Consider the following 14694-nt stretch of genomic DNA (forward strand, 5'->3'; position numbering starts at 1 on the left):
CCCTACAAGATCGTTAGCCAAGTTAGAATGGACAATTAAAATATGAAAACAGATACTCAACAAGGCAAACGAACCATTAGTAAACCACTAGAAATATATGAATAAATTGACTCTAAAAGTAAGAGTCTGTGCTTGGAAGGTTTCCTAATGTCGTGCGAAAAAAAAGGACTAACGTATGAAAGCGGCGATAAAATCCACCGTTGGTGCTACAAGAAGGAGGGCATTCTACAATCTTGTTGCGAGGAGAACGTGCGATTCGTGGTGGACGTGAACTGTTATCTGACCAATTGCCTGAAGTCCAGGCAATGAGAAAAATGCGCATGCGCATTAGTGCCGAATACAAATATAACGGCGGAGCAGATATATCAAAACACCCGCCCGATTGTGCTTTATTTTCCGTCTTCCCCCACTCTACTATAAGTGTTGTAACTACAGTCAACGGCGACAAAACAATGTTTTGAAACAATGACGTTATCGGCCTCACCAACTGCCTTTCCTTGAAACTTTTACCACTACAACGGGCTGTAGTTCACGTATATTTTAATTCTATCACAAACGTTGTAATTCTGGGGCTTGTTTGTCACATATAGCATTGAGAACTTAAGTCAATAATATTATATATTCGAACTACGTTGTTAAATTTTACAGAAAATAGCATTGTGGTTATTATGTCGATTTCAATGCGGGCTCGTTTCTCTGGACATACTTTGTAAGTAGGAGTTGTTTGAAGCAAAATTGGAAACTTCGTGATTAATTGCTCGCTGTGTATTTATTTATAATACGGATGGGTCTATAATAAAATGTTTTTTATGAGAGTACGTAATACCCAAACAAATATTCTGTTTGTGCAAACAAAATATCTGATTCCTGCTTTACCTTATATAAATCATTTTAAAACTAGCTATGTAGGTTGCATATATATATAGTTAAGGTTTAAAGAGCTGTTCCAGCCTGTTGTGAATTGGCAGACATTTTCTGAAGATCTAAATTTAGTTTCATGACGAGCTCCTTCAATTCTTTGACGTCTTCTGACAATTTCTCTGTTTCGCTCTGCATTAAATATGATACAAACTAAAATATATGGTAGGTGGGGTGGGGGAAGATGGGACATCTTTTCATTTGACTTTTTTGTCCCATTTGGTAGTAAAAAAGAAACATTCAATAAATTATAAAACCGTGTCCTCACAACTCTCATAGACCGTTGTTAATTGTTTAAAACACGAACAGGATATTTAGTTATTATGTGCTAAAAGTCTTCCTCTACCCTACTATATAATAAATCTAAAAATGAATGTTTTTATGTCCAATTTAAATGTGTTCATCACGGTGTAGTAAACTTAATTTTAACTTTAAATGTTGCTTATCTTAATGGAGGATATACTATTGAAACTTAAATACTATTCAAATGTGCACAATTTATTTGCTATAAGAGCTGATTTATAAAAAATAAACTTCTATAATACTTCTCATAGACAATTCATAGATTTCTTTTTTTGACACAAACCATTCAAACTAACTAGAATAACATAAAGGACAAAAAGTCTTACTTTTTCCTTAGGAGTCATTTTTTGCGTTTCAGTCCCAACTGTTAGAAACCAACGAATGAAAGCTGGTTGATTGCGGAGTTTGTTCGGATAAATTCGATTAATCCGAATAACCCATCTTCGCCGAAGAAAAAACGGGACAGCATATTCCATGTCAAGAATGCCAGATGCCTGCAATGTAGGATCAAATTATAACATAAAAGAAATTTTCTGTTTACTACTTTTTGTTAAACTATTTAATGAAGGAGGTGTTTAAAACCATAAATATTAAAAAAACAATGTCATATTTTATCTAAATTAAAACCCAAGGTTTTGTAGCAATCTAATCTTCTTTCAACTCATTATCGTGAAAAACGCTGGAAAAGGCATAAAATTTACATCATAAAATAAAAAGACTCCTTACTTGCAAAGCTAGCCGTTTCAAAGTAGCTTGCTCTTGCACTGAAGCAATATCATCAACGGCAAGACCAACCTGTTGCTCAGTTTTATAAATTTCTTAAAACTATTTGCTAAAACTAGATTCCTCACCAAGAGATTTGTAACAAGCAGACTCATAACAACAACAAATATCACAAACACAAAGTAAGATGAGGTTGAATATTGAAGAACACTATTGTAATCAGTTGTTGTGAAATGTGACAAGAATACAGTAGAGTAATCCATCTCACCAATCATCATCACAAAAGTTTTTACAATTGCAGTTATTGGGGTGTAGAATTCGTACTGTGATTTAACATATGTATTTATCTGTTGCAACAAGCACACAAACATAATGTTCGGATATCAAACCTGGTTTTGCATTAGAACATAGAAACTGAATGAGAAGCCAAGAAGGAATAAAATCAAGATTGCAGCGAACTTTAGAAAGGATAAAGTCACACTTGCCACCATAAACACATAGATACCAAGTGATAATGATCTCCGTACATACAGCAATAGATTCATCCATGACAACAAGACGGCAAATGCACCACATTCCCACTGCCATTTCTATAAAAAATAAGGTTTATTGATAGTGTAGTACAGAGCTTAAAAACTCCATATACCGCGCTAATGTTATTACTAATTTACTATCATTCTTGAGCAAGACACTTAATAGTAATTACTCCAGTTCCGTTGTCATTAATGGGTTTTCCAAATTAACAATGAATTTTTAATTTGTACAACATTCCTATTGAACTTACCATGCAATTTCTGTACAAAAAAGTTACAGCGTCACTGATGTAAAAGTAAATATAGCGAATTAAATTACCTCTCTTATTCCAGTATCCGATGCAAGAGGATCCGAATCCACAAATACAAGGATGGAAAGCGAATACAGAGCAAGTTCCATGTAATTTGAAAGATCCAAAAAATATTTCAATCTTTGGTGTAGAATTTGTAACATCTTGAATAATTGTTTTTAATTCATTACTACTCTTGGTTTTATACATCTTAAATGAAAAAATACTTCATTCAGCCATGGTTTACCAATGCACTATAGCCATTTCACCTACACACCTATGTTTACTTGAATGATTGCTCCAACCCAGTGGTCACTAAGGGGTTGTCTGAATTATCAACACCCGTGTTATAACGACTGTCATTTGCCGGTCACGAAAGGATAAAGTAAGTTACATTCATTCATTCATTCATTCATTCATTCATTCATTCAAGCACTTTTTTCAACTAGACCACATAATTAAGGAATGTTTCCAGGTACATCATGATGAATTATAATAGTTGCAAGCTGAGTCTAAGTGTTAGCACCTCTTTTGCAAGTTGAACAGCGGAGAATGCAATGATAAGAGCGATTGTGATGTAACGGGCTCCATCTGCATTTTGACATGTATTTCCCCAAACATCCTGTGCTTGCTCAATTATCCTGGAATTGCAATTTGTGAGTAAACATGCTTCAATAAACCACACAACATATATAGTTAATGTCCTGACAATTTAAAAATAAGGAAAGTAAGTGTGTATGGTCAGTGTGTAGGGTTTAAAGGTTGAAGAGGTAGCAGTCAAGTTAAAAAAGTTTCAAAGTTTGCTGTAGTATGTTACTATGAAATATAACAAAAGTACTTATACACCCTCTGGTTATTGGTTATATTGAAATTTGATCAATGTATCATATCATTGCCAACAGTGACAGAAAGCGACCGTTGGTGGGTTCATTAAAATATTTTATTTACCAGAGTCCAAAACTTCAATAGTTTAAGTTGTGGTAATCAATGATGTATATTGAAATTCACAAGGAATGTGTTACAACCACTGGTGTGAATACTGAAGCAAATTAAATCTCTCGAACAAATTAAATCTCTCACTTAAAATGTGGGCCAAGAGTTTAAACTGATTTAAAATGGTGCGCAACCATCACATACCTGATGCATGACTGCCCTTGTTCAATCCCACTCTCGGTTCCAGTAATATTGATCGCAAATCTTGGGGGTGTTGTCGTCATATAAACGTTCAACAAGACAAGATAAACAATGTATGAAGCCAGATTTAATCCATACAAATACCGACCAAACTTTTTCCACTTATAATTCAACAAGCTTGTAACAGTGGGATGTTGCAAGAGTGATTCACGTTTAGATTCAACCTGGAATTTTATTTCAATGATTAAAATGTGTCTGTGCATAATGGCATTCCATCAATACAAATCTGGAAAATCAAAATCAACAAAACAATGGGTGTTGGTGAGAGGTTAGCAGTGCAGCTATATAACAGAGGGTTAAAGAGGCTATTGGTCAAGATTGGTTTGTTTCAAATTGATGCAAGACTGCACATGATAACAATAAATTGTGTGGGTTATGAAGTACATAAACTAGTTCAATTCCTTACATTATTAAAGAGATAATTCTTACCATGAGCGTTAAAGGGTGATCTTTAGAAACATCTGCTGCAGAATCAGAATAAGGGACAACTCCTTTCTTAAGTCGATGGTAATTATCATAGATATCATATTGTTCCAGAAAGAAATCAACTTTTTTATTGCTTGATGAATTTGTGTTCTGCCAATTTATAACATAAACATCATGTAAAATTTATATCATTTTATTCTGTTTTATTTTGTTTAAACATTGGTTTATGAGTAACTTTATTGATGAATTTATTTATGCTGATGTTTCAACAATACACTTGGTGGTGCAAAAATAAATAAAAAACAGGGGTTGCACTTTTTAACTACAAAACTTCTATTTTTTAAACTGGTTACATCACTATAAACATATCATACATACTTTGGAGATTTATACAACTCTAGTAAAAAAAATGAGCCAATGGTAAAACGTAAATCTAAAAAAAATTTTCGTCTGACAAAGTGTCTTCCATTTCCCCCCACCCTACTATATTCACAAACAAGAAGCATTTATTAAACCAAATTTGAACTAAATTTAAATTTCTTCAGTAGTATAGAAAGTAGAAACGGTCAAGCACAGTGTCTTTTTTATGGGAAATCTCATGCTTTATTTGAGCATCTCTATACATTATACAATTTGTTATTTTTTTTAGGAATCCTCCTTTAAACATTTTTAAAAGGATGGTGAAGGGTTAAGTATAAGAGGCCATATAATTAATTTAAAAAAGAAAAATATTCCCAACATCTGTTAGTAACCTGTATGCGATTATAAACATATTTATTAACAAGCAACCTACTTTTTCCTGTTTGATTAAATCTTTACCACCAGACCACCTTCCAACCTCAAAAGCATCATCAAGGAATTTATAATCAAAAGTAATCTTAAAAATATTATGTCAGTTTAAAAAAAAGTTGGAAGCAATTTTTCACCTAATCTGACCAAAGTGCGCACTTCTCTGCTACTTTGATTTCATTTATTTAATGTTAAATATTACTGACCTCATGTTAGATATATATTTGGGTTCATGAGTTGTGATATTTTTTTCCCCCAGTATCTTACCTAACTGTGGCTGCCAGTATGTTTAAGGTTTAGATTGTAGATTAAAAACTCCATTTTTTTATCTTTTGAGGGAAAAGGTTTATTCTTAAGGGATACAGAAATGAACCACAAGCATGGCTACTCCATCTACCACAACATACGTCAAGCAGATTTTTTATCGATAATCAAGTGAATAATCCAAGTGATTACTGTGAGTCTGTGACTACATATTGTGACATAGCATAAAGCTTTTAGCATAAAATCTTTTACCTCATAATTAGGATTGTCAGATCTCAAATTGTTTTTTTTCATGCACTTTGTCAGCACAGCCTCAGCAACAGCAGGCAAATGTTTAATTAATCGACGGAATGGCGTCGACATTTGACCTGCTTTTAATATGTTTAATAAAATTGTGGTTAAAAGGTATGACAACAAAAGTTGGCACGTTCAAAAATAAGTTAGTTGGTGATTAGAAGTGAGAGTGGTATTATTTAGGTAGGCAACTGTCAACTCTCAATTTATTAAGACCATACCTGCTGATAAAGTCACGTTTGACAAACTTTTCTCCCAACTAGCATGCTCGATCAGTAACCTTGCACAATCTTCACATTGATTATCAATAGCAACATCTAATGGATTCCTACCATCAAGCAGCCGAGATGAAACATCTGCACCCCATGAAAGAAGCAGACCCACCATTTCCTTGCTGCCTTTCCTGCATCCAATGTGAAGAGGACTTTCCTACATTATTATCATTACTAGTAAGGAATATATCATAATAGCTTTGTTATTTACAAAAAAAAATATGGCAAAATAAAACTCTTTTTTGCACATCATACAAAAATCCCTGACTTTATAAAGTTTCTTGCGCTTACAATAAAATAGTTAACAATACCCAACTTTGAATATTTTTGCCTAAGGTTATAGTGATCTAAAAGTTCCAACAACCAACTTACAAATAGTCTAGTTTTGTTTTGAAGCAGACTTGGATCATTTTGCAGAAGAATCGTTGCGCAATCCACCCAGCTCTCATTCACACAAACATCCAAAGCCGTCCAACCACGACCATCACTAAACACATCATGTAAACAACACCTTCATAAATCTCCCAAGCATATCTTACATGTTCCTTGCACAAGCTCCCATTCTTAATAATTCCTTGATAGCTTTAAGATGTCCACGCAGAGCAGCAAGATGCAAAGGACTTTGAGATTTTGCATCTTGATCATTCAGTGTTGCTCTATCACTCATCACTATCTCATGAATAATGTCATAATGACCATTATATGATGCAACATGAAGCGGAGTTTCTTCATTGTCATTTCGCATATTAAATTTGGAATAAGCAGCAATGACAATCTATCAAATATCAGTTATATAAAAGCACTTAGTTTGGTCATGTTGAATGGACAATAAACATTAAAATCACACAACATTTTTTGGTACGGAAGGAGGAAACCTAATGTTTAATGCTGTATGAAAGCTTTTATCTAAAATATAACTGTTTTTGGCAAGTATGCTTATAAGATTAACAATTTGATCTCCAAAAAAAATGTTATGTATTAAGAGTGTGACTGCAATGAGCACAATGAAGCGATAAGCAGTGGGTTTACCCCATCATTCCAATTCTAAACCTCATTTTTTATTAAAACAAAAACCTTGAAAATGTCCAGTCTTCCTTGCTCTGCTACAAGATGCAAGGCGGTGTTTCCTTCTTTATCACAATCCGTCAACAATTGCTCACGCTCATGGTGACCAAGCAACAACTGCCAAGTAAAAGATTGCTTAAACTATTTTTACCTAATTCCAATGTGCTCTTTAACCATCTTGAACCACACATATGTGTTAGAACAATATAAATCGAGCACCTTACAATTCAAAGTAGACACCAGAAGTCCATAACAAAGTGGTTAGTTTAAACAAATAGCCACTTAGGTTGTTGGCTTCAGCTTTTATATTTCAAGATTAAAGACCGACCGATATAAATTTTTTTCCACTGTCAATATTTTTAGTCTTTACCGATATTTGTCACTATAGCGCAACATATGAAATAATCATTATTATTCAAAAGTTATACCTGTAGCCTATTCAAGATATTGCAAGTTATAATAAGGAAAAAATGGTTGGTCTGTTTTTTGGAAGGTGTTCCTTTTGTACGTAACCTGGGAGCTGGGATGCACATGAACGCTAACTACAACGCACGTAACGATCAAACTACGACTCACATGGACCTTAAACCATGATATACGTAAAGGTCAAGTAGGACACACGTCGCTTCGCAAAAACTATTTAAAAATCGGTGTAATATCGGCACTTTTTTATCAATACCGATTTTTACTAATACCGGTGAACCTATATATCGGTTGACCTCTATTCAAGATAACAACCTCAACAACTTTTAATCTTCCATGTTTTACAGCAAGATGAAGGCAATGCTGATCTTTGAATCCTCTTTTAACAACATTTGCTTTATGATTGATCAAACATTGAACAATTTCATAATTTCCTTCTTTACACGCAATCATCAGTGGGGAAATATTTTGTATGTTAGACAGTTCACAATCACAGTCTGGTCTGAAACAGAAAATTTTGGCAGTTACGAAACAATTGCAATTTATACTTGGGTCTGTGGTATAATGTAGTTTATTGATCTCTTTATAATAAGATAAAATAGCGAATAAGTTAATGGGTAAATATAACTTCTATATGCTCAACTGATAAGGCAACAATTATCATGTTTTATTCCATACATCTCATGTAAGCTTACGAGTTACCACATGTGTGACTTTATGGACGATTAACATTACCCTGCTTGCTATCAGCAATAAATAAAAATATAGCATATGCCATATATATAGATAGATAGGATAGTAGTAACTAGAAGACACAAATTACATACATAGTCAACAGATATTCAACGCACTCCAAAAAGTTTGGTTGAGCTGACAAATACAGAGGGGTTGCCAATTGATCGTTTCGTTGATTAATGTTCGTATCTCGGGATAAAATCAACTGCATCATATCAAGTCGACCAATCATGGCAGCCAAGTGTAAACAAGTGTTACCATCACCCCTCGCAAGACCAACATAATTTGAATTCTCAGCTGTGTGAACAAAAGTATCATCAATTCAGTTTCATATCACAGTAATTACAAACTTACAGTTATAAAGCCAACTTATGTTATCTCCCACAAAAATAATAAAAAGCAACTAAGTTTATGAAACATGACACTTTTGTTATAGCCCCGGTGTGCCCCACCATGCAAAGATAAATAAATGATGATGATAAACTAGTTTTACTTAAGTAATATTTTCTTGAATTCCCTTCTATTAGTTGAACTTCTTGATCCCAAGTTTCAAGGATAAGTAAGAAAGTTTTAAGATCTCCACTTTCCACTGTGCAATGTAGTGGCGTATTTAGTTCATGATCTCGATCTAAAAGTCTCAACAATCGACCATCATCACCAGCAACACCAGCTACTTTCAGCAACGCTTCTGCTACCTAAAGGTCCCATTATGACAAGATAAAAATAATTTCTTTAACCTGACAAACCTCGCAATAGCCATTTCTGCATGCCATTATTAGTGGAGTGTTTCCACTTCTATCTTTCATCATTAACATAGATTTGTTTCCATGAAGCAAGAGAAGTTCAACAACATCAAGATGTCCATGTTGTGCTGCCTCGTGAAGTGGGGTGGATCCTCTTATATCTTTTACCTAAAAAAAAATTATGACTTACTTAATGTAACTTATTTTATCCTCGCGTGGCCGGAAAACGAAAATCGTTATAGCTTGGGTGTTCTGTTTACTGTTTCATACAACTCATGCCAGCTTACGAGTTACCATATATGTTTCTTTGTGGATGAATATTTTTTTGTTTGTCTTTTATTTATTTTTTTGTATGGCTGATAATTTGGACAACATATTAGTAACCACTGGGTTGGGGCAATTGCCGTTAAATGTTCTGCCCAAAAACACGTACACCCGCAATGGTGTCAGCGACCAGCCTTGAAGCCATTACATTTGGGTTAGAAGCAGGCTCCCAAACTACTATGCTACAGCGCCGGACTTAACCCAAAAACAGCAACCCAGATATATTCGGATTGAATATGATAAGACTATCAGTTGATCTTTCATTTTCCCCAAACCTGTAACTTAAAGGGGCATTTTGCTGTTTAAAACTTTGGTGATACCATTAGATCACCTTTAAGCATTATTTTTGTAGGTAACATATAGTAGAGTGGGAAAGATGGGGAAAGATTAGCACATATTGCCCAATATTTCCAAATTCAAAATACATGGCTGTTTTTGGGTGATACCAGGAATTAGTACTATAGTTCATCAATTTAACATTTAAAAATATATTAAAACACACTAGGAGTTTTTTAGCTTTTCACACAACAGGTGTAATTTTACAAATTCGAAAACATACAAAGTAAATTAATAATAACTAATTAACTGTTAACATAACTAACTAATTAACTATTAATTAATGATTGAATCACTCCTGAGATATAATTATTTGAATTAAAAGCAAACCTTTTAAAGTTAACAATAAAAATCTACAAAACTACAATGTGGGGAAAGATGGGACACCAAAATGAATAATTTAACAGTATTCTACAACTTTAAGTTAACCTGCAGAAATTACATGCATAACCCTAAAACGATATTTTTTGTTGTTTTTATCCCAAATTAAAGTCAAACTCACCCCTACGCATTTTCCTCATGTAATTTTTTTCACAAAACAAAAACTAGTTTTATGAGACAAAATCAAACTGTACGAAGTATTCAAATTGTTTTTATGAGTCTATGAAACTAGTTTATTTGTTCAAAGTACTAAACTACAAAATTGTATCGGCTATACTACGATTTAGCGGGCATTTAAAGTTAGCACCTTACTATTTCGCATTTTTTACCTTTTCAAAAAAAATGTTTTTATTTAACATGTTTTTATTTTTTATTTAACAACAGTAATTGGCTTTGAAACACGTTTTTTAAAGTCATGATAATACTGTGGAATATTTCTGTAACATTATTTTTTGATTAACAATAAATAGGGGTCCGTAAAAAAAAGTCACGCCTGACAAAGGGACCCGTTCCATCTTCCCCCATCCTAGTATATGTTAAAACTGTAGCAGTGGAGCAAAAAAAAACAGTGCTTAAACTTGATTTTCCAAGCGTAAAATATTATTCTGTGTTATTTACGTGTATTCGTAATAGTAGACAAGTTATTTAAAATAACAAGGATTTTAAACTGTTGGGTCTTATCCCGATAACCTGCCTGTAATTACACCCGGTGCGTGATTTGCTCAATACCTTTTTATGTGTTTTAATGAATTTGAGTTGTTGTTAATTAATAAAGGTATGAGATCTAATTCGTGGTGATGGTATCCCCAAAAAGCGTCATATATTTTGAGTTTTGAGATCTTGGATATTGGATAAAGTGCTTAAGGGTCCCGTCTTACCCCACTCTACTATATCCTAATCGTTTGGTATACCTTTAGCTGGTGTTCAGCTGAAGGATTACCTAATTGTTGTACCTCCAATTGAATATCTTTGCATTTAAGTAGTAACTGAACCGCAACAGCATGACCTTTATCACAAGCATAGTGCAAAGCAGTTGCTTCATATACATCTGTAGAGTTAACATCCGCACCATGCTCCAACAATACTTCAAGACAAGATTTCAATTTTTGGCTTTGCCGCTCTCGCTGAAAGACAAATAAAGGAGTAGCTTCATAAAAAAGCGGTTAATTTAAAATACATAATAATACAAAACAGCAGTTCTCTAATGGTTTGGCATGTATGATTTCAAAACCACCAGTAAAGAACGGAGTGGGTTATTTTTCATTCCTGGTGATGCGAGCGACGACCAATGATCGGCTTTTGCGCGAAAGTAATGAATAATTCACGCATATTAAGCCGGGGAGATAATTTTAAGAGTGCGTGTGTTATAGGGTGGTTCGCGTCTATTGTTAAGGCCAACAACAACAAAAACTCCGGCGCCTTGGCTCGGTGGTTTAGGCCCCTGCATCGAAAACCAAAGTGTCGCCGGTTCGATGCTCGACGGCAGTACCAACATTGATCAGCGTATGTGTCGTTGGGCAAGCCACCTAACGGACATTGCTCCAACCCAGCGGTCACTAATGGGTTGTCCAAATTAACAGTCATATACAGGAAAACAATTATCCACAAAGTTGCATATATGTGGTAACTCGCTGCCCGGACGAGGATAAACTTACGTTGTCAGTACGAATGCAGTCCTCGAATAATGTTCGCGAATCGTGTGAGAACGAGTCCGCAGATGTAGTCCTATGTATACGGGTCAAAAATCGGGACAGAAAACGGAACTTAGTTGAAACACTAGAGTCGGAACATGAAGAAAGAACTTCACTACCGCGAGCACGTCACTTTCGAACGTACAAGGAGGTTGGGGTAATGGGCCAAGTTTTGCCTAAATCCCTCACCCATACAGAATAGAAAAAAGAATAGCCCGTGCATCCTACTATCTAATATCTATGTAATGTTTTTTTTGTTTTATGTATATAAATTTGACTATTTTATTGTTACCATGCCAACTTTGTAAAACTTGGCAGCAAAATGAATAGGACGTTTCCCGTCCTCTCCAACAATGTTGATGTCGGAGCCATGACCAAGCAGTAACTCAGTGACTGTGACGTCACTATACCTGTGTTAAACGCCAGCGATTAGTTCAGTTTTTTTAACTTGTTCACCAAGACATTTTTGTAAATCAAGTTTTATGATATAGTTGCTTAATAAATGGAATACTAAGTGGAAGTAGAATTAAAAATATGTAACTTTTGTTGCTACCTTTGCCAAAGAGGTTCCCTACCCCTGCTCTAGTGTGATATCGGACAATTTTGCATCATTGTGGAATTTGTTCCGAACAGCTACGCACTTAAGCGAGAAAGTGTGTTACCGTGAGAAGCGGGAGGAACGAATAATACAGTGGATGGGACATATTTATTTACTTTGTTGAAAACTATAGCAGTAAGGCAAGGATAAGAATGTTCAAACTTGATTTTCAAAGCGTACCGCGTTTTTCGTGTTATTTACATGTATTCCTAATAATAAGCTCATTTATTAATCAAAATTTACCATGATTTTAAACTGTCCCGTCCTACACAGCGTGTTCTCGAATTTGTAAAATTGCTGTCAGTTAATAAAGGAAAGATATTACCAATGCGTTTTATTACCCAAAAACCGTCATGTATTTTAATTGAAGTGTTCCATCTGCCCCCTGTTGTATATATATGAGAACCCACCTGACAGCAATGTGCAAGGCAGATAACTTGTCGCTTTGATTAGGTTGATTGATGGCACATAATTTATCCTGGTTTGGTAAACTATCAAGGTAAAGTTTAATGTTCAACATATCTTCGTCTCTCACGAACTGCAAAGTAGGTTTTCCTATAAAACATCAACACAAGTAAATATAGGGAAGCAAGCACACGTACCTGACAAAGTTTATCTGCAGTTGCTTGGATTACGCTTTTATGAAACCTTCGTGAATGTTTCTTCTAAAACAAAAAGAAACGATAATGTTTCGAACAGAAAAAATATACGTCATATGGTTGCAATTAAGGATAACATTTGAATTACAATATTATATTAGTTTCTTACTAGCTGTGTTTATTATGTTATTAACTTTAAAATTAGTTTTACCCAAAGAGATTAAAGTTCTGACACAAAGAGAGTATGGTCGTTTGGTTTTAATCTATTGGTTTTAGCTATATGTAAAAGTTACATTGACTTACTTTAAACAAGTAACGATTCGAATTATTAGTATTGTGTGACGTCATGTTGTCTCCGGTGACATCACGAGTTTCTAGTACAAACGAATCCTTGGTTTCCATGGTCGGTTCTAACTTTAACTATACCTTTAGAACTTTGCCCTTGCTAAAAGTAAAGTTAAATACGAATCTAATGCTCATTAAGTATTCTAAACAATCGGTACATTTATTGTAAACCGCGCGGTCTTGTAATAGCCATAATCATACCCCATCAATGCGAGTGCCCCATTAGTGCGATCCTTTTATGAGGTTGGAACTTACCAACGTCACGTCAGGAAATGGCGATGTGTCCGCCATTATGGATCTCACAGAGCTTGAAAACACGTATAGCAGCTGTTTAAACATTTAAAATATAGATTCTAATATAAATATTGTTTCATAACTCAAAATCTAAAAACTTATGTGGAGTAAACTAGTATTTTAATTGGTTTGGTCTGTTTTAAACACCTCGTGTCTGTTAAAGTGTTACTGCCACGTACTTTGGTACTTAACTAAGTAAGTAATTGTTTTTTTGTGTGGCTGACTTGGACAACCCATTATAGAGACCACTTGGTTTTAGAGCAATTGCCGTTTAATGTCTTGACCAAGGACACATACGCCCACAAGTAGTAAAACAACTGACTTATACGTGTTTTTTTCTAGTCTTAAATAGCTTACACCTGAAAAACACACGCCGCCAGTGCATTTGCATAGGCGATTAATGCACAAAAAGATCCAAAACGGCGGACACAATCGGCGTTTGCTGCCATGACGTTGGTTGTACACAAGTCAAACCCCGTTATTTTCTAAACCTCGTTTCGTGAAATACAATAACAATATACATTGAATGCTTTTACTTTGCACATGATATACATCTTTGGCATTGTAACAGGCAACTATCTTCCATTCGAGCGTAATTGAATCCTGCATAAACCTTTACTTTACGAACAAACATCATGAGCTTATCTGTATAACTACATTTGCGACTGAAGAAATGTCCAGCCTTCGCGAATTTGTGTTTGTGCGAACAAAACATTGACGGTCATTCAACCGTACATATGTCAAGTCGTTCGAAGGTACCAACACACACAGTCCAACAGCACAGTAAGCAGTATATATGGAACAACAAGTAGACACAAGCACATACAGCAACAATTAAATGTCGCCCTTTGACTATTTAATGGAAATGATAAACCATTACGTTATCAGTTCAATCGATCTTTGAACAGGTGATTCAGACCTCGCCAATGCAAATATAAATGGCTAAACGCGCGCTTTTGTGGTGATGTGGTAAAGAGGGTAAATTTTGGGATAAAAGAACGCCCGAAAGCAGCGCAGAATGTTGGTACAACTTCGGTACGAGGCAATAATTATATGTGGTACATACACCTCGGGTTTGTCTGTATTGAATAATCGAAAATGTTACTGTTCAAATCAAAAAATATCACCACTTTAAATAGTCTCACACGCCACCA

General features: G+C 34.8%; 1 protein-coding gene and 1 long non-coding RNA gene across 9 annotated transcripts; one reads left to right on the top strand and one right to left on the bottom strand.

Moving 5' to 3' along the window:
• Positions 1-520: 520 nt before the first annotated feature.
• On the bottom strand, positions 521-14188 carry LOC149735264 (transient receptor potential cation channel subfamily A member 1 homolog). Of its 8 annotated transcripts, none has more exons than XM_089878127.1 (24): positions 13205-14182; positions 12905-12967; positions 12713-12840; positions 11997-12114; positions 10967-11137; positions 8976-9140; positions 8723-8924; positions 8322-8526; positions 7810-7996; positions 7081-7188; positions 6546-6781; positions 6379-6493; positions 5956-6163; positions 5693-5811; positions 5181-5264; positions 4391-4537; positions 3905-4125; positions 3294-3408; positions 2797-2931; positions 2334-2534; positions 2073-2267; positions 1948-2016; positions 1548-1715; positions 521-1050 (listed from the first exon to the last, which is right to left on the bottom strand). In XM_089878127.1, the coding sequence occupies exons 1-24, from the start codon at positions 13301-13303 to the stop codon at positions 934-936; spliced, it is 3576 nt and encodes a 1191-aa protein (XP_089734253.1). In that variant the 5' UTR covers positions 13304-14182; the 3' UTR covers positions 521-933. The 8 variants fall into 8 exon arrangements, with proteins under 8 accessions (XP_089734253.1, XP_089734254.1, XP_089734255.1 ...); XM_089878128.1 differs by having other exon boundaries at positions 5693-5808; positions 13205-14181; XM_089878129.1 differs by lacking the exon at positions 5181-5264 and having other exon boundaries at positions 13205-14183.
• On the top strand, positions 942-6163 carry LOC149735265 (uncharacterized). Its single transcript, XR_016385035.1, has 6 exons — positions 942-1083; positions 1580-1722; positions 2811-2877; positions 3004-3152; positions 3243-3423; positions 3719-6163. It is a non-coding gene; the product is annotated as an uncharacterized LOC149735265 (long non-coding RNA).
• Positions 14189-14694: the final 506 nt, after the last annotated feature.

This window comes from Ciona robusta, chromosome 5 (assembly GCF_009617815.1).
Source record: "Ciona robusta chromosome 5, ASM961781v2".
NCBI classification, from domain to species: domain Eukaryota; kingdom Metazoa; phylum Chordata; class Ascidiacea; order Phlebobranchia; family Cionidae; genus Ciona; species Ciona robusta.

What these genes read in the sequence shown, in the direction of transcription:
- LOC149735264 (XM_089878127.1), bottom strand. Translation starts at nt 13,303, where the DNA reads ATGGAAACCAAGGATTCGTTTGTACTAGAAACTCGTGATGTCACCGGA. An exon ending in GCAAAGATATTCAATTGGAG is followed by an intron (nt 9,141 to 10,966) that starts GTACAACAATTA and finishes ATTTTTTTTTAG; the next exon opens with GTAAAAGATATAAGAGGATC. An exon ending in GCAGAAATGGCTATTGCGAG is followed by an intron (nt 8,925 to 8,975) that starts GTTTGTCAGGTT and finishes TGGGACCTTTAG; the next exon opens with GTAGCAGAAGCGTTGCTGAA.